This window comes from Eumetopias jubatus, unplaced genomic scaffold, assembly GCF_037043125.1.
Source record: "Eumetopias jubatus isolate StellerSeaLion01/CBP00866 unplaced genomic scaffold, mEumJub1_p1.0 scaffold_16, whole genome shotgun sequence".
Classification (NCBI taxonomy): Eukaryota; Metazoa; Chordata; class Mammalia; order Carnivora; family Otariidae; genus Eumetopias; species Eumetopias jubatus.
The window spans coordinates 14,268,232-14,290,478 of record NW_028274822.1 but is presented as its reverse complement, the minus strand read 5'-3'; the positions used below and the strand labels follow the sequence as shown (position 1 = coordinate 14,290,478).

At 47.8% G+C, this 22,247-nt stretch overlaps 1 protein-coding gene and 3 pseudogenes across 1 annotated transcript in view; 3 read left to right on the top strand and 1 right to left on the bottom strand.

The window, feature by feature from the left end:
• Nucleotides 1-3,152: 3,152 nt before the first annotated feature.
• LOC114208900 (tubulin alpha-1C chain-like) lies at nt 3,153-4,775 on the top strand (annotated as a pseudogene).
• Nucleotides 4,776-5,768: 993 nt separating this feature from the next.
• On the bottom strand, nt 5,769-8,341 carry LOC114208898 (heterogeneous nuclear ribonucleoprotein A1-like; annotated as a pseudogene).
• The window catches only part of TNFRSF11A (TNF receptor superfamily member 11a), a 51,163-nt gene continuing 37,255 nt past the window's right edge, over nt 8,340-22,247 (top strand). Inside the window, exon 1 of the mRNA XM_028102985.1 lies at nt 8,340-8,414. Within this exon, the coding sequence (XP_027958786.1) occupies nt 8,340-8,414 (75 nt within the window). The remainder of the gene's footprint in view (nt 8,415-22,247) is intronic.
• LOC114208774 (large ribosomal subunit protein eL34 pseudogene) lies at nt 20,604-20,934 on the top strand (annotated as a pseudogene).

Here is a 22,247-nt window from a genome sequence, read left to right as displayed (position 1 = left end):
TTCAATAAAAGTGTTGAGAAGAAACTGTTCCGTCTCAATGTAGATGGCAGCATTCGTTGTCTACTGTGGCCAGTCTGAACCTGACCAGTCTGAAAGCAGAAGTGCCATCAGCCTATAGGATAACACTTGTTCTTGTGTTCGTATGTAAGGGACATACAGCTACTTTGTCCCTCGTAGCATTAAAATAGGGTTAAGAAGAAGGGAAGTAGAGGAAATGTAAATTCTCTCTCTGTTTCCACTTGAAACCATTTTATCTGTAACAAAATATCCAAAAAGTAGTGATAACTACTAGTTTTACAGGTCAGTTCAGAAATTCATTTATTTTGAATATGAAATCTGTAGAACTAAAAAAAAAAAAAAAAAAAAAAAACTTGTCTACCAAAGCAAGCAAAATAGGTTTCCATGTATACAGTTCAAAATTTCCATAAATTTTCATGTGCTGTTTGGGTATCATTACAGGATAGTATTGTGCCTTAATTTATCTCTGAACCAACAGTGATTTATCAATGCCTTACTTTTGTTTAAAAAGTATCTTATGGGCAAGATGAGAAGAAGAGCAGAACATAACAGGGTAGGTGATAAAAACATTTGTATTTATTGGTAAGTTTTCCCTGAAAGATTTGTAATGTCCTACATTTACTTAATAAATTTTAAAATAAATAATAGACTTGCTTTTTTAATGTATTCTCTTTAGCTCCTTACCACAGTAATAGTGACTATTTTGATATCACATGTCAAAATATAAGGATTTCATTAACAAGATGGTGCCTCTGTTTTCTGCTGCCTAAATGAAGATTAAAATGTCACATTAAAATTAAAATATTGCATTAAAATGTAATATAAGACTTAAAGGCCATCCACTAGAAACAAAAATGATAGCTACATTTTTATGTTACCTTTCTGATTCTGAAAACTAAAGAGTTCATGCAGAAGTGGAAAGTAGTGGGGATTTCCAGGGTAAGATGCACACTATCCATATAGAAGAATTTTCATATAAACCCATGATTCCTGTATTTGCATAATGTACTTTATTTTTCCTTAGTACAAGTAAGTACAATTCATTGTCAGCTGATTACTTTTTAAAATCAGAAACATTTAACCTTACTATATATTAAAATATCTTTTGCTTAAAATGTATTTTTACATTTATTACATATAACCAGAATTTAATTGTACATGTGCTGGTAAATGTGGGGTTTCTTAAATCATAAGTAACATTTAAACTAGTTTCTGTAAATGATGAACAACCTAACTGTGTAATGTGTGCATCCTTAGGAGAGAAAAACAGTTATTTGAAATAACTTCCATGTTCCTGATAATAATAATGCTGTTTTTCTAGGAAAGATGACATCCTCAAGCCCATTTTAGTAGATTTTGTTACCAAATGGTATTCTACATTTATATTTATAAAATATTGAATTATGTGAATGATAGTTCTGTAAATATAGAAATAGAGTCTTCAAAGAGTAATTTAGGTTTTTTTTAAATTAAGGTCTTTTTTTGCTAGTAGATTTAACATGTTAACATGGGCATTCTATTGTTCAAAGTGCTTCCAAAACCAGCACACTCACCTCTGGGGCTTTCCAAGCAGAAGTTTAAGTCCTTTAATCTTTTTTGAGAAAAGAAGGGGGTAATGTTGGAAATGTGCCAGGAGCAAGCCTTGGTATTTCTCATGAAGTGCCACAGTGAAAGTACCCTCTCCACAAGTCAGTTCCTTGTAGAAAATCCTAATCTCATCTGGCTTTCACACCATTACTTTTTCTAGAAAGCCTGTCTCCACATTCCAGACAACAGTAGTCCAGATAACTAAAGTTGTTCATTTCTTCTTTCCCTTCATCAAGTCACTGATAGTAAAAATCTGATGCTTAGTGAGGTGGGATAACACTCCAGAGCCCGATAGCCAGGGATTGAATCCCAGTTCTGCCACTATTGGCAGGTGACCCTAAGGCAAGTTATTAACCACTCTGTGCCTCAGTTTCTTCATCTGTAAAATGGGACTAGTAACATTCCTTACAAGGCTGTAGCAAGGATTAAATGAATTTGCATGCTTAAGTATGCTATTATTGTTTGCTATTATTATTGTCTTTCTAGAAACGTCCTTTGCATATATAATAAAATCATGTTTATGATTGTTTACAAACATGGGACATTACTCTGTAACTTGCTTCTTTTACTTAATAACAATAGACATCTTTCCGAAACCACTTAATTGTCTTAAGCAACTGCATTATATTCTATACTACAAGGGACTAGAATTTTTTCTACCATTTCTCCATGAACACTCACATTTTTCTCTTTTTGTGGTTTTACAAAAATGCTAAGGTAAATAAGCATCCTTTTATGTCTCTCTTTATATCTTGATATATTAGAGTCCAAGACATGGAATTGCTTTTTCAAAGGATATTTGCACTTTTAATTTTTTTTTTTAAGTCAACACTACCAGAGAACTTTCCAAAAGCACAAAAGTAGCTGGGCAGCCCGCACAGTAGGGAGTTACAATGCAAAACCAGTAGTCTGACTACAATAGCACAAAGCTGGGAGGGGGAAATGGAGGTATGCCACTCCAAGGTCCTTACACTATACATGAAGTGGCAAAATTGTATCCAAAGGTGGACTGTGATAAGTTACAGATGCATACTGTAAACCCAAAGCTAAAGAAATAAAACAAGGAGGTATATAAAATAAGCTAACAGTGGAGACAAAATGGAATCCTAAGAAATAGTCCAAGAGCAGGTGAAAACATCAGAACAAAGATGGAACAAACAGAAAACAAATAGCAGGAGAGTAGACTCGAATTTCACCATCTCTATAATCACATTAAATGTGAATGGTCTGAAAAACTCCAGTGAAAAGATAGGGACTGTCAAAGGGGGTAACATGAGAGAGCAAGACCCAATTATGTGCTGTCACTTTAAATAGATGTAAATTGAAAGGGATGGTCTGGGGCCCAGGGACATGGCAGAGATGGAGGGTCTGCACTCCCGAGTCTCTGGCCATGACTTTCTTTACCTGGCGCCTTTTCTCCCCCGGGCTTTGCCTACCTGACGCGCCCCCAAAACCCAGTGAGGACGCGGCAGCTGCTTCGCCTCCTTAACCTTCCAGTAGCCGTCTCCACCCTCCTCATCATCCTACTGGCCCTCTGTGGCCGCAAGATGTCTCTTCGCCTTCCTAGATCTGGCTCCTTCAGAGGAGTTTGCCTTGAACATTTGAACCCACCAATCAGCATCACACACCCTCAGGCCAAGGCGACCGCGTGGGTCCAGGGTCCCAGGGGGTCGGAGGTGGGGCTGCCGAGGCCTGGATGGCGTCTAGTGTCCGCCCTCTGGCCACTTGGCCGAGAGCGTGGGAGGGAGGGAGGGTGGTATATTGGGCCCTCCGGGCTGGCCTGCCTCTCACCACTTCTCCCCTGGAATCCTTGGGAGTCTGTCAGTGGGAGATCCTTGTCACCATCCCCCTGCCTCCTCCAGCCCTGCAGAGCCCTACAAGTCTCAGGCGTCTCCATCCATGGTGGCCAGCCTGGTGTGCAGATGGGCAATGACTGCCGGGAAGTCCATTGCCTGGAACAGGCGTCCAAGCTGATGGCCAGACGCCAAGTGACAAGACCCTTGGGGGAGGAGATGACTCTTTCATTGAGACAGGTGTTGGCAAGTATGTGCCCAGGGCAGCGTTGGTAGACCTGAAACCCGCCATCATTTGTGAAGTTTGTACCAGCACCTACCACCAGCTCTTCCACCCTGAGCAGCTCATCCCAGACAAGGAAGATGCTGCCAATAACTATGGCCCTAGGCACTACACCGTTGGCAAGGAGATCATTGACCTCACCTTGGACCAAATTCGCAGACCAGGGCACAGATCTTTAGGGCTTCCTGGTTTTCCACAGCTACGGTAGGGGTACTGGTTCTAGGTTCAATCCCCCGCTGATGGAAACTCTCTGTCAATTATGACGAGAAGTGCAAGCTGGAGTTCTCCATTTACCCAGCCCCTGGGGTTCCACAGCTGTAGTTGAGCCCTACAACTCCATCCTCGCTATGCACACCACCCTGGGGCACTCTGATTGTGCCTTCATGGTACACAACGAGCCCATCCATGACATCTATCGTAGAAACCTCGATACTGAATGCCCAACCTACACTAACCTAAATAGGTTGACAGGTCAAATTGTGTCCTCCATCACTGCTTCCCTCAGATTTGATGGAGCCCTGAATGTTGATTTGACAGAATTCCAGACCAAGCCTCTATTCCCACATTTACTTCTCTCCGGCCACATATGCCCCTGTTATCTCTGCTGAGAAAGCCTACCATGAAGAGCTTGCTGCAGCTGAAAGCACCAACCACACTCTGAGCCAGCCAAGCAGATGGTGAAATGTGCCCCTGCTGTGGTAAAATACATGGCTTTGTGGCCTGTTGTGCCATGGCGACAGGATTCCCAAAGATGTCAATGTTGCCATTGCCACCATCAAGATCAAGTGTAGCATCCCACTGGCTTCAGAGCTGGCGTTAATTACCAGCCTCCCACTGTGGTAGCTGGTGGAGCTCTGGCTAAAGTACACCACAGCCATTGCTCAGGCCTGGCCTCAGCTGGACCACAAGGTTGATCTGATGTACGGCAAGCATGCTTTCGTTCACTTGGATGTAGATGAGGGCATGGCGGAAGAAATTTTTCTGAGGCCCGTGCTGACGTAGCTGCCCTTGGGAAGGATTATGAGGAGGCTGGAGTGGATAGTACTCAGGGAGAGGATGACGATGAACAATTCTACCTGTCTGGGGCAATTTGACGCTCTGTTGTCTTGGGACTGTCCTATTTCCATTGTTCTGTGAAGCTGTCCATTGTGGCCCTAATTTGTCAACAGAAGTGATTTTTTTTATTATTATCAAGAGGATATTAAATCGTTTATTGTTTACACATAACGAATGATATACAAGCTTTAATCCCCTCTATAATTTTATCTGATACTTATTCATATTTCAATATGAATTCAATTCATATTTAGATATATGTTCATAATTCAATTTAGATATATTGCATAGCGTGTGCCAACAATCACTGATAACCAAATAAACTCCATGACTTTGCTTGGGTGACCCTTTTAATGGTAAACTACAGGTCACAACACATTAACTGTCAGTTCAACTACACCAAAGTCTGTGGAAACAATGGCTTCTGGGCCCAAGCAGGTTGCAAGTAAATTTCTGATGGAACCTGACATCTCCCTGAAGGAATTCTAACTTCACACTGTTGGGGTAGTTTACCAAGATGACTTCAAGTTGACTAACTTTACACAAGCACATTTAAAAAGAAAGACATTTATTGGGCGCCTGGGTGGCTCAGTCGGTTGAGCGACTGCCTTCGGCTCAGGTCATGATCCTGGAGTCCCGGGATCGAGTCCCACATCGGGCTCCCTGCTCGGCGGGGAGTCTGCTTCTCCCTCTGACCCTCTTCCCTCTCGTGCTCTCTATCTCTCATTCTCTCTCTCTCAAATAAATAAAATCTTTAAAAATAAACAAATAAGACATTTATTCAGGGTCATGATTAGACTATTACATTTAGCAATCAACAGCATGGCTGCAAAAAAACAAAACAAAAAAATACACAACATTAAAGCCCTTTGTTGGGAATGCTTTATACTTTCCACAGGACAGGAAGTAAAATAACCTGTTATACAATTACAAGTGCAGTCCTCAAGTGTTTTGCCCCTCCACATGAGTATTGTCTAAAACATGTCTTCTTTGTAGCAGCTCAGCCCTGCCACCACTGTGCTTGGCTGAATTCACAAATGTGTTGTAAGCAGCATCCGTGTCCCTTCTCTGGCTCTCCTCTGCCACTCAGCTTCCCTCCCTGGCAGGAATGAAAATTCTCTGCCACTGCTGCTGGAACCACCACAGCCACCTTGGTTTTGTGGTTTGGCAAAGTATTGGCCTCCACCACCATAGGGGCCAGAGCTGCTGCCTCCACAATTTCCTCCTTTCAAGGGCCCAAAATTTGAAGATGGATCGTTGTCATTGCCAAAATCATTAGAGCTGCCGCCACTCCCAAAATGGCTTCCAACATGACCAAATCCATTATAGCCATTCGCCAGCCACCGTATCTGCCACCACCTCGACTGCCCCCAAAGCCACCTCGCCCACTGAAGTTCCCTCCGTGACCAAAGTTGTCATTTCCACGAAACCACCTCCACGGCCACCACCGAAGTTTCCAGAACGACTTCCACCTCTTCGGCTGGATGAAGCACTCGCCATCTCTGGCTTAGACAGGGCTTTCCTTACTTCCCACTTGTGGCCATTCACAGTGTGGGATTTTTGAATGACAGCCTTGTCTACAGAGTCATGGTCACCAAATGTTACAAAGCAGACTCTCTTCTTGCCACTGCCTCAGGCAGTCATGATTTCAATCACTTCAGTTTTCCCATACTTTTCGAAATAATCTCTTAGATGATGTTCTTCAGTACCTACTTTAATGCCACCAACAAAAATCTTTTTTACAGTTAAGGGGGCACCAGGTCTTTAAGAATCTGCTCTTGAGACCACTCCCCTTATGTGGCCTTGCATTCATGGCTGCATCTACCTCCTCCACAGTGGCAAACCAACAAACAACCCAAAGCCTCCCGAGTGCTTGGTATTTGGATCTCTCATTACCACACAGTCCGTGAGTTTTCCACATTGCTCAAAATGGCTCCTCAGACTCTCATCAGTTGTTTCCAAGCTCAGACTTCCCATGAAGAGCTTCCACGGCTGTTCAGGCTCTTTGGGAGACTCTGACTTAGGTGTGAGGGCCTTGGGAGGGGAGACTTTAATGATGCTTACGCGCCAGCATCCATGGGCAGAAAAGCTGATGTTTCTTTCTTTAAGTTTCTCTTTTAAATGTAAAAAGAAAGAAAAGAAAAGAAAAGAAAAGAAGGGAGGGGGAGGGGAGGGGAGAGGGGAGAGGAGGAGAGGAAAGAAAGAAAGAAAAAGAGATATCCCAAGTAAATGCTATTCATAAGAAAGGTGAAGTGGCTATATAACTGATATCAAAGTAGACTTCAGAACCCAAAGTTTTATCATGGATCAAGGAGGACATATAATAATGATGAAAAGTCAATTCATCAAGAAGACATAATAATCTGAGATGTTTATGCCTCTAATCTGAGCTTCAAAAACAAGTGGGGGGGAGGGTTGAGAACCAAAGGAAAAAATAAATAAACCCAGTTTCTGTAAATTTCCAGTTTTCTCAGAACAAGTAGACAGAAAATGACATTTCAAACAATTTGACCTAATTGATAGTCAAAACCCACTTCACCCAACAACGGTGGAAGATCATATAGAATATTCACTAGGATACACCATGCACTGGGCCAAAAGTAAGGCAAGTAGATAGTTCTGGCACTCGAGAAATTCAAAACAGAACCTTCTGTTGACACCGGACAAGTATTTTCACTCAAAAAGTTATCGAAAGGAGCGGGTGTGTGTGTGCGTCCAGCAACGGCCTGGAATGTGAGGTTAGATACTCTCCCAAGCAAAGAATAGCAAGTGACGAGAGCAACAGGTGCAGTGCCCGGGACACTGGCTACTTCCACCCCTGGAAGGGACGCATCAAGGCCGGAGACAGGGCGACGGCGGGCAGCCTGCAGCAGAATCCCGGAGGAGGGGCAAGAAAAACTGGCTGCTGGCCGGGCAACTTTGAAGGAGGATTGTACGAAGCGTGCCGGACGGTATCCTGTGGTGACCTTTGCACAGTAGTCCACGAAATCCCCCACGAAGGTCCTCTTCTGGTTAATTCCCGGGCGGCGGGGCATCCACCTTGCTCGGGAGGCCGGGTCGGCCAGGGCTGAGCGCGCGGGCTCCAGGCGGCCGCCGGCGGGCGGGCGGGCTAGGCCGCCGCTGCCCGCCCTCCCCGGGAAGCCGGCGCCGGAGGTCTGGGCGCAGACTGGTCCGTGCCCGCGAACGTGGACGACACCGCAGGTCAGGCAACCCCGTCTGCCCACTGGCCGCGTGCAACACGAAGAGCCAAGGCCTGGAAGCTCCGGGCTCACTCACGCGCCCGCTGCTGCAGAGGATGCGGACGGCGGGGCGGCGCACCCTCAGATCGCCCCCAGCCACCCTCACCCACCAGCGGCCCGGGTCCGCCCGCAAACCCGAGGAACGGAAGGGGCGCGCCCCGCGCTCGGGCACCACCTGGCGGGCGCGGCCCGGGCCGGCGGGAGGGGGCGCCGCGCGGGCGGGCGGGGACAGGTGGAGGGGCGGGGTTGGGGCGGGGCCGGGCGCGGCGGCGGGGCGGGGCGGGCCGACCGGGAGGTCCCAGACAGCCGCGCAGCCCGGGCCGCAGAGGCCGCAGAGCGCGGCGCCCGCCCGCCCACCGCGCCATGGCCCCGCGCGCCCGGCGGCGCCGCCCGCTGCCCGCGCTGCTCACGATCTGCGCGCTGCTCGGCCCGCTGCAGGTAAGGAGGCCGCCCGGCCGCTCCCGCTCCCCGCGCACCCGTGCCCGCGCGCGATGCCTCCTCGGGAGCTGGGGAGGGTCCCGGGCGCAGGGGCTGCGAGACGTCCTGGGACCTCGCCGAGAAGCAGGAGACGGCGGAGGTGGACGGTGGAGGGACGGGAAGGGCGAGTGGAGCGGTGTCGGGGCGCAGAACCCGGAGTCGCGGGGCCCCAGCACCCGGACACGGGCCTCCAAAAGTCCACTTCGTGGCAGGCTTTGAGGTCACTTATTCAAGTTCCCACGCAGAGTAGCTGCCGTGCCGACACGGCCCCTGTCCGCCTGCGAACGGAATAAGCGAGGGCGAAATTCAGAGCCGCAGACGTGCCCACATTAGCTAAGCGCTCCAAATACGACCTCTCCTTCCAGGCCATTTTGGAGTCCCTCGGGAGCTCTAGGCCGTTCCCTGTACCTGGCTTCGCACCCTCTCCCCACCTCAGTTTCGTTGGTCACCTGAAGACGAGAGAGCGAGGCTCGTCGCCTCAGCGGATGTCTAGAGCGCGCAGTGAAACAGAATTTGGCAGTTTCTGCGGGAAAGCTGACATAAGATTTCCTTTTTATGCCCCCCCCCCCCATTCTGTGTTTTCTGTCTCCTCCTCCCCTCCGACTCTCCCCACTGACAGCTTAAGGTCCACCAGGTCAGGTTCTGGCTCTCAATACCCATAGAATCACTTGTCCTTGGAAACACTTTGATGACTTTAGGACAGAATACTGTTTGCAATTGGAGAAACCAAGGCCCATGGGGTGCTTCAGGCGGGGGGTCGGGGGCTGGGGGGAGCCCGAAACTGAGCCCCGCTGTGCTTGAGCTCAGCCCGGGCTGGGGCTGGGATGGCAGGCATGCCCAGCGGCGCGGGGCTCATCCTCGCTGGTGCCAGCCCTTCTGGGGCTCCCCAGCCCGGGATGCACCTGGGGCTCCCCACGGGGGCCGTCCGCCCTTGCCTCGGGAGGGCGAGGCTTCAGCGTGCCAGATGATGAACATCCTCTCAAATCCTTGTTGCCGCCTGGTTTTCTCAGAAAGAAATTTCTTTACCACATCACTCAGCACAGTTGCCAATAAATAAAGCTGATTCCTGATTTTCTGACCTCCTGGAGGAGAGCTATAGTGCAACAAACCCAGCACCACAAGTACTATAAAACCCTTGTATGCTTGGAAGTTCCTCAGAGGGAAGAGTAAATGGTGGTGGTTTTCATGGTTTCGGCAGTTTCAGATTTCCCTTCTGTTACAGTTGGCTGAGGCTGTTGACAGGGCTCCGCAGAATGGCCCAGAACCCCGTGAAGACGGGAGAGGCACTTGTAGCGCTGTGTTTGGGGTGAGAGATGGGCGGGGGGAGGGAGGGGGAAGCTGGCTTGGGATTTAAAGTCTTGACAAAAATAATAGGAATATGCTGTAGGCTGGAGCAGAAAACTCTCCTGAAGGTTCATTCTATTTCACCCTTATGGGTATGGGTCTCTTAGAATGGCTGAGGGAAAAGAAGGCGGAAAAACCTAAGGGAATTTTTCATTTTAAGCACGTCAGGTGTTGCTTAATGAAGTGCTCGACAGGTTGGACAGGGTGCTACCTTATTTGAACTAAAGGACCAGGGTGCCCGTGAACGGTTAGCTACCTGAGAAAAACCTACCCAACTCTGCAGTTCCAAAAAAGCATCTCCCGCTGCTCTTGCAAAAACTACATACATACATCTATTCATTCGATGCAGTAGGTTCTAATATGAACAGCAGATGCTGTCAAAACAAATTTAGTTTTTTGGAGATAGCTTTCAGCAAGTGCTATTTCCCCTCCCTTGCCCTTTTGGCCACTTGAATTAGGTGCAGTTTTGAATCATACCTAAACAGGAAACCAATGATAACACGACAGTTCTAATCAAATGATAGAAGTCTGTGCCCAGTCCCACCAGTGGAGATCCATTAATTCTGAAAGGCGGGGCTGGGCGTTATAACAGCGGCAGTATTACCCCCAGATGGTAACGTGTTATGTTCAGTTGTGGCATGTGGTTCTCTGCGTGTTTCATTGCTTCTTCGGCCAACCGATTCATTTGTTCAAAAAAAAAAAAAAAAAAAAAGAATGGCATTGGCAATCCACTGGTGTTAGTTATCACACCCTGGGCAAGGCTTGAAGAACGGCTTAGTGAGAGGCAGGGCGTGTGTGTTGGTTTCGTAAAATCACTGGCAAAGCCGGCTTCTAGAAAGTGCTTTGTCTACAAGTAGTGTATTTCGTTTCATTGACATTTTGGTAGATTGAAACGTCCCTGGAAGGCTGAAAGTTTTGCCTTTTAAAATGTTCCTGTGAGGGGCGCCTGGGTGGCTCAGATGGTTAAGCGTCTGCCTTCGGCTCAGGTCATGATCCCAGGGTCCTGGGATCGAGTCCCATATGGGGCTCCTTGCTCAGCGGGGAGTCTGCTTCTCCCTCTCCCTCTGCCTCTCCCCCTGCTTGTTCTCTCTCTGTCCCTCTTGCAAATGAATAAATAAAAAAAAAATCTTTAAAAAAAATAAAATAAAACGTTCCTGTGATTAGATCTCTGCTTGTATCTGGGAGGGAATTTGTTTTCAGTGTTTGCCCACGACAAAAACATTTTATGATTTTATGTTAATAGTTCTGCTGTTTATTCCCAGTAAGAAAATAGAGAAGCTCGCTGTTTTCCTTAAGGTCACTGATTGGAAGTAGCCATGTTTGTCCCCAGTTATCTAAGACCTAAGGGCACATTCATTCAGACCTAGGCCAACAAAGATTTATGGCCTGCGACGCCCACACCGTGCTAGGGAGACACAGGAGGAAGACAACTGCGTTCATGGGCCACTGTCTAGTCAGAGGACTGGACGGGTGAACCTGTAATAATAATAATAAGGCAGCACGTGATGACGGACGTGCGGAGTGGGGGTGGGGGAAAGGAGGGGAAGAGTCCCGGAGAGAGCGATTGGGGTGGGCTTCTGGAGGAAGGGTTTTTTTTTTTCTGAAGAGGGCTTTGCAGCACAGATGGGAAGTCAAGGGTCAAAAGAGGGGTTGATGCCAAGAAGCTGTTGGGGAAGGAAAGCTTTCTAGTCGAGAGGGTGGTGTGAGTGGTTCAGGCCTAAAGGAATCTTGAAAAAACAAACCAAAATAACCCACGTTGGTTTTTTTTTTTTTATGACTTTACAGATAGTACAAAGCACTTAATTCAGGAAAACCCACAGCAGACAAGACATGAAACATTTACAGTTTTTGAGATAGCTCCTGTACGGCCCTTGCTGAGGTGGTAAGGTAGAGTGATCAGACAGATAAGCCACAGGGCCCTGGAGAAGCCGGTGGGGAGACCCCACGGAGGAAATCCCCTAGAGTGGAGCTCCAGGCTATAGGATAGGCACCTGCTTGCTGTCTTCCTGCCCCCTCCCATCCTAGAGAGAAGACTTGGCTATATGTTAATACTTGGTTTGGAGAACCACAGACATGGAGATCAGTGGTCTTTTAGTCCATTCTGTTGATAACAAGTATTTCAAATGCCTCGCCTGTTACTTCCTTCCCACTACTCCCCCTGCCCCCAAAATGACAAATCTGTAATATAAACACATTCTCTGTGTTGATAAGGAAATATGAGCTTGCTTTTTCAGTTATCTACCAGAAATTCTTACACCAGGAAAACTGAAACAATAAAGGTGTATCTTTGAAGGTCAGTAAATCAGTGTTTTATGAGGCCATGAAAAGGGGAGTTCCAGACCAGGGCCTCCTTTGCAGAGAGTGTTGTGTTAAGAAGGCGCTGCATGAACTTTATATGCCATGTCAGTATTAAAATTTCCCTCATTGTATTTTCCCATTTTTGAAGTACAGGGGAAAACAATATTAGTGTTTTTCCCACACGGTGTGTCCTGGTGTGTCCAATGGATGAGGAACGTTGTCTAGGCCATTTTTGTTTTGTCTTGGTTTGTTTGTTTGTTTGTTTGTTTTTCTGATACGGCTCTCCAGGTGATTCACTCCCGAGGGCACCTACCTGCCTGGCCAGGTGGCCTCCCTAGACAACCAGTGGCCTGTCTGCTATCTCCCTGCAGCATCCTGAGCCCAGCCCACAAGGCAGGCACCCCTGACTGAGCCTAAGGCAACCTGGCCTCACCTCGAGGCATCCAGAGCTGGCCTGGGGAGCATTCTGCCCAGCAGGTGATTCTCCCTCAGAGCACCACACCGTTTTGCTCTCCACCTGGTTGGTAGGAAGTCATTCCCTTTCTCTTTGTGTTTCCCTCTTCTTGCAATGAGTGGGCTTCCTGTAGGATCCACCTCTAGAAACTCATTTCATTCTTTCTGCCCCCAAAACATTGAGCCCGAAGAAACCAAGAAGGAGACAGGGGGCTTCAGCAAAACAAAAGACTTGGTCCATCTAAAGTTCTTAGTGAGCTTTTGAGGTTGAGCCCCGCGTGGGCGGCGAGTGAGATTACGCACAGCCCCATATCTCTGTCCTCATTCTGAGAGACGCACTCAGTCTGTTTCCTGCAGCAAGACCGGCCTGCCCGCGCGCCCCTGGGAGGTTTCCCCTCTGTCTCCGAAGTCAAGGGCTGCGGGGTGCTGCTGTGAGAAACGGCAGCACCCCCCATCCCCGTCATTCTTTATGGATGTGTGCTGATCACTTGATATCTGTATTTGCTGTGTGGGACCCTCCTCTTTCAGCCTTTGATGTCTGCGGGCTGCCACATTCAGGACAGGGAACCCAAGAGTGAGAAATAACACTGAATCTGTGTTCATTTATTTCAACAAAGTGAGCACCTACTATAGCATGTGGGACACTCTACAACAGGCTGGGGAGACAGAGAGCAGGGGCATAGGCCCCCCGGCCCTTCTCCAGGAGGCACACAGCTAGACCTGAACCCAGAGGATTAGGGGAGACCTGTTTACTGAGAGCCTTTTCCATGTGTGGTGGGCACCCAGGACAAAGAGTGCTTTAACCTGCCTGAAAGAATATCTCCTTCTTCCTTACCATCCAGTCGTGTATGTCTGAAGCCCAGAAGGGGAGACAAGAGGGCAGCGTTTGGTCTGGGGGGCCAAGGGTGGCTGGTGCCAGGAGACATGACAGTGCAGTGTTTTCAGGGAACTCTAAAAAGGACAGCACTCCTGGACTCCCAAGGGCATGGGGGAGAGGGAGAGAGAGAGAGCCAGCACTCCAGGGCCTTATATGCAAGCAAAAGAGTTCAGATTTTATCTTGCTGCATTGTGCGCTGGGGAGGGTCATGATCAGATTTGCACGTTTCAGGGAAGGGTGTCCGGGGGTGGGTCCAGGGGCCTGTAAGGAGGCCACTGCCCTGGTTTGGGGGAAGAGCTAGTAAAGGCTTGAATCAGGTCGGTGTAGTGGCAAAAGCAAGGAGAAGCCAAGTGCAGGAGTGATTTCGGAGCCAGCCGAGTTGTGCTAGGCGCCCACAATACAGGGGCAAAGGATGTGGTTGGACCAATTACTTAAGAAAAAAAAAAAAAGATGTGATAGATGTCAGAGTAAAATAGCTGACCATTTGAATTGTGTTTCTCACAGCTATTTAAGGAGATTTCTGTCTCAGGTTCAAGTCAGGAAGGATTTTTTTTTTTTTTTTCCCTAAACCAGCATTAAAGGAGGATGAATTTTAGGCCATTGAATCCCAGCTGCTTTGGATTATTTTACTGTGAGGCAGAGACAAAAATTCTTCACACCCCAGCAAGGTAAACAAGCTAAGAGCCCCAAGGCCCCGGGATCCATGGAAATTTGTGTGCTCTGGAATTTAGAGCCATTTCCTGACCTAAAGGTGTCTTTGAATCAGAAGTTCAGGATGTAGGCAACATCAAAACTCTCAAACTCAGGACTAAAGAGAGATAAGCAGCCAGGGATCCCAGAGGGTCCATCATTAAAGCAGGTGTGACCTGACCCTCAGTTTTCCTGCACTGGCCTTAAATATGTCACCTGCCCCTAAATAGAAGCAGTGTTTACCTTGGAACTATGGCTCAGCAAACCCTTTTCGCTCGCACGAAACACATTTTCCCAGTGGATTGCTAGTGCCGCAGAGGAGCATTTCCCTTTCTCTCTGCCCAGTTCCCTTCTGCCTCCCCCGCCACCCCCCCAACCCCCCCCCCCAAAAAAATCTAGCTGAGCAGGTGACACGGAGACCCGTCTGGCACCAGCATGGTCAGAAAGCCGCCAGGTTTCAAAGTGGAAGGAAGAACTGCCTGCAAAAACTATCCTTCCAGTTTATCAGAGTAATAATAACTTATTACATTTCCTGTTCACTGTTGAGAGTGCAAGAGCCACTTCCTCCCACCACCAGAAATTTGAAGACTTTCCATTAAAAATGAGGAAGAAAAACCCTAGCTTTTCGTGAATGTGATGGTTAAACCTGGCAAGTGGGAAGAGAGGACTGTGGTGTTGCATAAATCCTACTAGCCCTGCAGGGTTGGCACATGTGGGTTCTCATGACACCCCCCCAGAGGGAAAACCAGCCACTTCCCTAAGGTACTGATTTTTTAAAAAAATATTTGTTACTCTTTGTAATGTAGTTAGCAGCAAACTTAACAGTGTGTATCCTTAAGTAACACAAACAGCTGCCAAACCCATATCCAGTTAGAAGAAACCTGTAAAGAGCCCTTCCCTCCCTCTCAACTTTGTACCCAAGATATAAAAGCAGCAGCGCATCTAAAACTTTCATGGTTGAGAATCTGTTCCATTTTAGAGCAGAGTAGAGATTATTCACATGCACCTTTGCCAATCCAGTTCACTGTTAATAATTCCCAATATCAGGAACTTCCCTATAGCAGACCTAAATCAAATATGTCACAATTTGACCCCATTTCCTCAAATTTGTTCTTTCAGAGGGGTAAAGATCAGTTGGTCAATGTTCTTTATTTTAATGTTTCCATTGTTGAAGATTGTTACCCACAACTTCCCTCTGCCCAGAGTTATTCATTCTGGTTCCTTTAACCTCTCTGTCAGCTTTTTTTCCTTTCAATCCAGTGGATCCTGATTTTGTACTTAGTGGCAAAACCCCACAAACACACAAACAACAGGCCAGAAGACCCCGTGGAAAATGCCAGACGTCTGCCACCCTGCCCATGACCCGGAAGGCTCCCCATCTAGGAGGGCAGACAAGACCGGACAGTCTGCACCCCTTGCAGTGAGGAGGGTCTAAAGCCCCACAAAAGAGGAACACGCAAGATGGCCAGAAGCACGGGGTGGGGCAGATGCACGGGAGCAGGTAGTTCCTGACCTGGTCCTGGAGGGTGGGGCTGTTTCTGAGGGCAGACAGCAGGGCACGGGGCAGAGCACACAGGGGAAAACTGAGTCCAGCCTTGATGTCTGGAGTCCAGGGCTGGCTAGAGAGACCAGGGAAAGATCAGGCCGACTTGGCAGAGGAGGGGGCGTGCTCTGGTTAGTCGTGAAGAGCTGTGTGAACAAACCTCAGGAGCTGGGACTCTACCCTGTGGAGAGTGTGGTCCCTGGACCCAGCATCCACCCTACCTGGGAGCTTGTTAGAGATGCACATTCCCAGGTCCTACCCCGTGTCTATTGAATCAGAACCTCGGGAGGCAGGGCCCAGCAATCCAGTTTAATAGTCTCTCCAGGGGATTCCGATGCACCAGTAAGTTTGGGAACCGCTGCTGGAAACCCTGGGATTCCCTAAAAAGGTTTTGAGCTCAGCTCTAAGTTAATATCATAGGATCGGTTATATTAAAAACACCTGCCGTTTGTTGAATCCCCCCCCCCCCACCGTGTGCCGGGATGTACTTGGTGCTTTACATGGATTCTCTCTAATCCTCACTCCACTTTTTAGCAAGAGGGAGAGGTAAGGGGCCCAGCTGGAACTCCTCCCAAGGGTCCCCTCCAGTGACATGGCCTTACCCCCCTCAGGGAAGGTGCTTATGCAGTCCACTGCATGACCGGGTGGGGATGGGGAGAAGACCCTCCAGGCGTGCTGGGACAGAAGCAAGCTTTTTAGTGTTTTTGGAAATACCATAACCAGGCTCCAGGGTACACACTCATGAGAGTTTTCTTTGGTTAACTGTTGTTATGCAAAAAGAAAAATGCTGTGACTTTAAGGCCAGCCAAGTTTAAACCAGCACCCTGAACACCCGGCACCGCGTCCGTGGGCCAGTTGATCCCTGACTCAGGAGGAAAAGAAATGTGACATATTGAATCACCTCGGCTACTTCCTGATGCAGAGGCATCTCTGACTCCTCTGTGCTCCCCCCACCAGGAGTACACTGGACCATCGCTCTGCTCCTGCCAGGACAGGTCACCGTCCTGTGTGTGTCCCCCTCCTGCCACCTGCCTGGCTCTGTGCTGGATGAGGTGGGCTGGAGGGGAGACAGGCTGAATGTAGCTCTACTATCTCTTTAAAGGCTCTATATGTCTTAGCATTACTATAATTACAGTGAATCTGGGGACTCCTCTCTTGGCCCAAATGACCTGACTCCAATTTTGATGTCTCTACCATGGCATGCATCTAAATCCTTCCTATTAATGACAGCTGTTTTTCAGTGCCGTAAAAGTCACTGCCCTAAGCAGTGGAGAAAAGTTCCAAACAGAAAGAGAGTCAGAACATACACAGCCCCTGGTCACCATTAGGTCTTGCGCTTTCCCCTGGAGTGAGGGAGGGAGCCTCCAGTGGGGTTTGTATTACTATGCACAGTAGCAAGAAACCTAGACACAGACCCCAGACCTCTGACAAGGGAGTGTCAGATACAGGGGCAATTAAATTCCGGGGCGGGGGGGGGAGGCACAACTGGAATCTCTGTCTTAAATTTTAACTCATTAATTTCTAATGGTTACAAGGTTTAAAATTTTTTTAATGAAATCATAAAACATTGCCCCCTTCCCATGAGTTCAGGTTTTCCATGGCCCAATTGGGGTCCCTGTGACCAGGCTGTTAAAGTCCGCTTTATGCGTAAAATTACAAATGAGCAAAGGATCAGAATGTACAGCCGACTGGTCGTCATCTTAATTGTGCGGAGTGAGCCTCACAGGCCAGGGAGCGCAGGGGGGATGAGCACCTGGCCGCTCTGCCTGGACAGGGAATGTAGAGTGACCTCACGAAAGGGCTAGAGGCACCGCATTCCCGGGCCGGAGCGCCAGGCATGAGGCTGGGCCAGCTGCGTTGTGTGCTGGTTAGGCAGACCTGTGTTCTGTCCCGATTAGAAAAGAGAATTTGAGCCCAGGAGGAGATGTCTAATCTTGATTTTGGAACCCCCTTCCCCCAGGGTAGCTCTAATTTTGCCCAAAATTGGTGGAACTCTTCCATGCCCATGCTTGGGAGTTCGAGTTTGATCCAGAACTAGTAGGAAATGATTATGTCTTCTATAAAGGGAAGTTAGGAGATCACAGTGGCCCTTTGGGCAGAATTATTCGTCACTTTAACAAGAATCTGAACCTTTGCTACCTGCCTTTGCTACATCACTAACCGTCTGAGCAGGTTACTCCATCTCTTTGTGAGGATGCTGGAAGTTAAAGAAAGGAAAAGCCTCCAGCATAGTGCCTCACACACAGTAGGTGTTTTATAAGGGCCAATTCTTCCTTCACCCCCACTCAAGATAAATGCTGTCTGTATCCAGCAATGGGAGAGGTGGTTCTCAACATCCTTCTATATAGATGGAGATGACTGTGTGGTGTTTGGGGATGTGAGAAAGTTCTGGGTCTTGGTCTTTGACGTAATCTCTGACCTTGCTACACAGAGACCAGCCACGGCAGCACCCGGGGAGCCTGTTAGAAATGCAGAATCTCAGGGCCTGCCCTGGACCTACTGAATCAGAATCTGCACTGCCCTCAGATTTCCAGGTGATTCTATGCACATTTGAGAGCACTGGACTTCATTCTGAGGGCCAGGGACCATCTAGTTCCTTCTCTGGCCACGTTGGGGGACAGTGGTCTTATTAGCTTGGTGCATCCCCAGAATGAAGGCAGGGCCTAGAATGAGCCTTGGCCTTCAGCAGACCAGCACGCTCTTGGAAGCACAGGGGTCATTGACTTCAACTACAGGAAAGAAGAGAAAAGTAGCTCTCATCTCAAACGAATACAAGTTAAAAAAAAAAATCAGGAATGGCAAGAGACAGAAAGAGACAGAGAGAGAAAGGAAGAAAAGAAAAGGGAAAGAAAAGCTGGGCACTGGGAGAATAAAGGGGCATTCCCTGGGCCTCTTGGGTGATGATATAAAGACACGTCAAAGCCGTCCTAATTACTGTGTTTAGGAAACAAAGGGTCCTTGCACTTTCCTTTCAAGTAGCGAACTTGTTTCCCTCTTTATCTGTCTGGAAGACAAAGACACTTGAAATTGAAGTTTTGAAATGCAAGTTTGTTTCTTCATTCTCCCTTGGGCCATATGTTTTCTTTTCAAGGAACAGAGATAATGACTGTATTGTGAGGAAAGTAAGGAAGAGGGTTGAGCAAAAATCAATAGAGCTTTGATGAGCCCCTTCCGAGTGAGTGCAGTGCTCCTGGTTTTCCTTACGGAGCACACCTGGAACCCAGGTGGTCCGGGGATGAGGCTGATGGGGCCACACGGCACCTTCCCAGATAGCTGTTGAAGTCAGGCGTTGAATGCTTGCTGAGTCAAAATGGCCAGTATGTCAAGACATCGAATAGGCCATAAGTTACTCTACATTTTTGAGGTGTTTTTTTCATCACACCTGACCTAAGTCACATTTTTTTTTTTCTGTGCGTCATATTTAATCCTAAAAAATCTTATGGCAAAATGGTTAAGGTAGTAAATTCTTGGGGCACCCAGGTGGCGCAGTTGGTTAAGCATCTGACTCTTGATTTCAGCTCGGGGTCGTGGAACCGAGTCCCGCAGGGGGCTCCAAGCTCAGCGGGGAGTCTTCTTGAGATTCTCTCTCCCTCTGCCCCTCCCGCTTGTGTGCACCGTCTCCCTCCCTCTCTCTCTCTCTCTCTCAAATAAAAATAAATCTTTAATGACAAAAATAGTAAATTTTACATTATGTGCATCTTATTATAGTTCATTTTTTTTTTTTTAATTTCCACCTCTTATGGCAGATGTTGTAATTCCTGCCTGGTAATGAAAATAGCATGAAGTGCTAATTATTTAAACCTTGATGGTGTCAGTCACCCTCGGATGGGAGCCTACAGTCAATATCACACAGTCCAGGCGCTGCGGGGGTGTATTACCTCAAGATCTGGGTGATTATGTAATGAGTTGTGTGATTTCCTATACCACCCCCCACTGCACAGTCATAGGGGCCTTCCTGCTCTTCCTGATCAAGCCCTGCACACTCTTGGACTTCTGCAAATGTTCCTTATAGCCACGGGCAATACTCCTCCTCCTGACACTTGCTGTGAACATGGCTTGTTCCCTCCCTTTATCCAGGTCTCCACTGAATGTCATCTGACCCCACGTTCCCCTCCTGAGCTCATCACATCACCTCACCCGGTTTTATTTCATTTGTCATAGTCATTACAAGCAGATTGCATTTATTTTTATTTTTTAATTTTTTAAAGATTTTATTTATTTTTTGACAGAGAGAGAGAGAGACAGCGAGAGAGGGAACACAAGCAGGGGGAGTGGGAGAGGGAGAAGCAGGCTCCCCGCTGAGCAAGGAGCCCGATGCGGGACTCGATCCCAGGACCCTGGGATCTGACCTGAGCCGAAGGCAGACGCTCAACGCCTGAACCACCCAGACTCCCCCAGATTGCATTTTATTGTCGGTCTTCTCCTGTGGACTATGAGCAAGGACACTCTCTTTCTCCCTGGGCCTCCCACTGCTCCCTCCTCTGTCTCCCTCCGCCTGCCCAAGCACCAGCCTTCACTTCTCCCTGCTCTGTCTGCGCCCCTCACCCCTGCCCTCTGGGCTTTGTGCATCTCCCTCTGTGATTGCTTCCCAGTCCTGGATCTGGGGGAAGATGTAGCCCAGGCCCTGCTCTCTCTCCTTCCCTGCCCATGACCAGGGAGGGCCAAATCCAGGGACTTAGCAGGACTTGGATCTTTCCAGTACATGGACCAGCTCTTGTGCTGTCATGTGGGTCTCTATTACAGTTGTCTGTCTGTCTGTGCCTGTGTCCGGTGCTAATCACTTTGAGAGGCCAGGGATGGGCTAATTTCTTTAGTCCTGCACCCAGCCAACCCCTTGCCTAAGTATGTGAGGGCTCAGTAAAGATGGCTTTGAAAGTCTGATGATAGCAGAGCTTTTAAAGAGATAGATGCTCTCTTCCGGGGACTGCGTCCATAGGCGTTCAGAATGGTCCAGCGTTTGACCTACCATCGTAGGCTGTCCTGTAATACAGCCTCTAACAAAACTAGGCCGTCCCGAACCCATGGTAATAGAATCGTTTACCTTTATACTAAGGAGGTTGGGAAAGCACCAAAATCTGCATGTGGCGTGCCCAGGCCAACTTCGAGGAGTTCGTGCTGTGAGACCTAAAGTCCTTATGAGGTTGTCCAAAACGAGAAAACACGTCAGCAGGGCCTATGGTGGTTCCATGTGTGCTAAGTGTGTTTTCCTTATCGAGGAGCAGAAAATCGTTGTGAAAGTGTTGAGGGCCCAAGCACAGAGTCAGAAAGCTAAATAAAAAAATGAAGCTTTTTTGAGTTATAAAAAAAATCAGAAGGCTTGATCTGTTATTGCTGTTGTAAAAATAAATAAATAAAGAGATAGATGCTATCTATTACTAAACCCTAGATTAGAGCAGAATGTGTCTTCTGGTCATAAGCACAGCAAATGACAGGCAAAGGAATGACTGGCCTTACTCTGTTATTTGCACAGTAAGTAAATGAATCACAACCTCTTTATGGAGTATGGTCTCTATGTGGGGAGGGGGTTGATTCATATTTATGGTTTTCAATGAGACCAGTAGGACTTGACCAGCTGTGATGAATGCCCTTCGAGTCTGAGTTTTACATCCTCTTTGTCACTGGAAACATATTCATAAAATGCATTTTAGAATGTTCCACATGCTTTAAAGATTTGATTTATTTGAGAGAGAGAGCAAGAGCGGATGGGGGTTGGGAGGACAGAGGGAGAGGGAGAAGCAGACTCCCCGCTGAGCAGGGAGCCTGACACGGGGCTCGATCCCAGGACCCTGAGATCATGACCTGACCTGAAGGCAGACGCTTAACCGACCGAGCCACCCAGGTGCCCCCTGTTCCAGATCCTTTTATTTTTTTAAGATTTTATTTATTTATTTGACACAGAGAGAGACACAAGCAGGGGGAGCGGCAGGCAGAGGGAGAGGGAGAAGCAGACTCCCCGCCGAACAGGGAGCCCGACGTGGGGCTCCATCCCAGAACCCCAGGATCACGACCCAAGCCGAAGGCAGACGCTTAACTGAGTCACCCAGGTGCCACATTCCAGATCCTTTAATAGCAGGTCAATTAGCAGGGTATCTGTGACCATCATAATGTCCTTCACAGTCTCTCAAACAAACTAGACATCTTTTCATGTTAATTAATCAGAGAGTACTTGAGCCTCACTTTTAGCAGATTTTTTTTTCAAGAGTTGTGTGTAAACTATATTTCTGTGAAATGAATTATATTTTAAACATTCAGGGAGTTTTCTGTTTAGACCTTCTGTATCTCTGTATCCACTTCCATTATGACTTGAGCCACGTACCTGGCTGGTTTAAGGGTGTCTCCCAGTTTTTAACGTGTCCCATAGCTCAATGTCTCCCAGGTGAGGGGAGTATGCTAGGTGATCTGTTGTGGTGTATGGGGGATTCCCCAAAAGCTGCCCCTTTCTTCTGTTTGTGCCTTTCTTTTTTTTTTTTAATTTTATTTATTTATTTGAGAGAGAGAATGAGAGAGAGAGAGTACATGAGACGGGGGGAAGGTCAGAGGGAGAAGCAGACTCCCTGCCGAGCAGGGAGCCCGATGTGGGACTCGATCC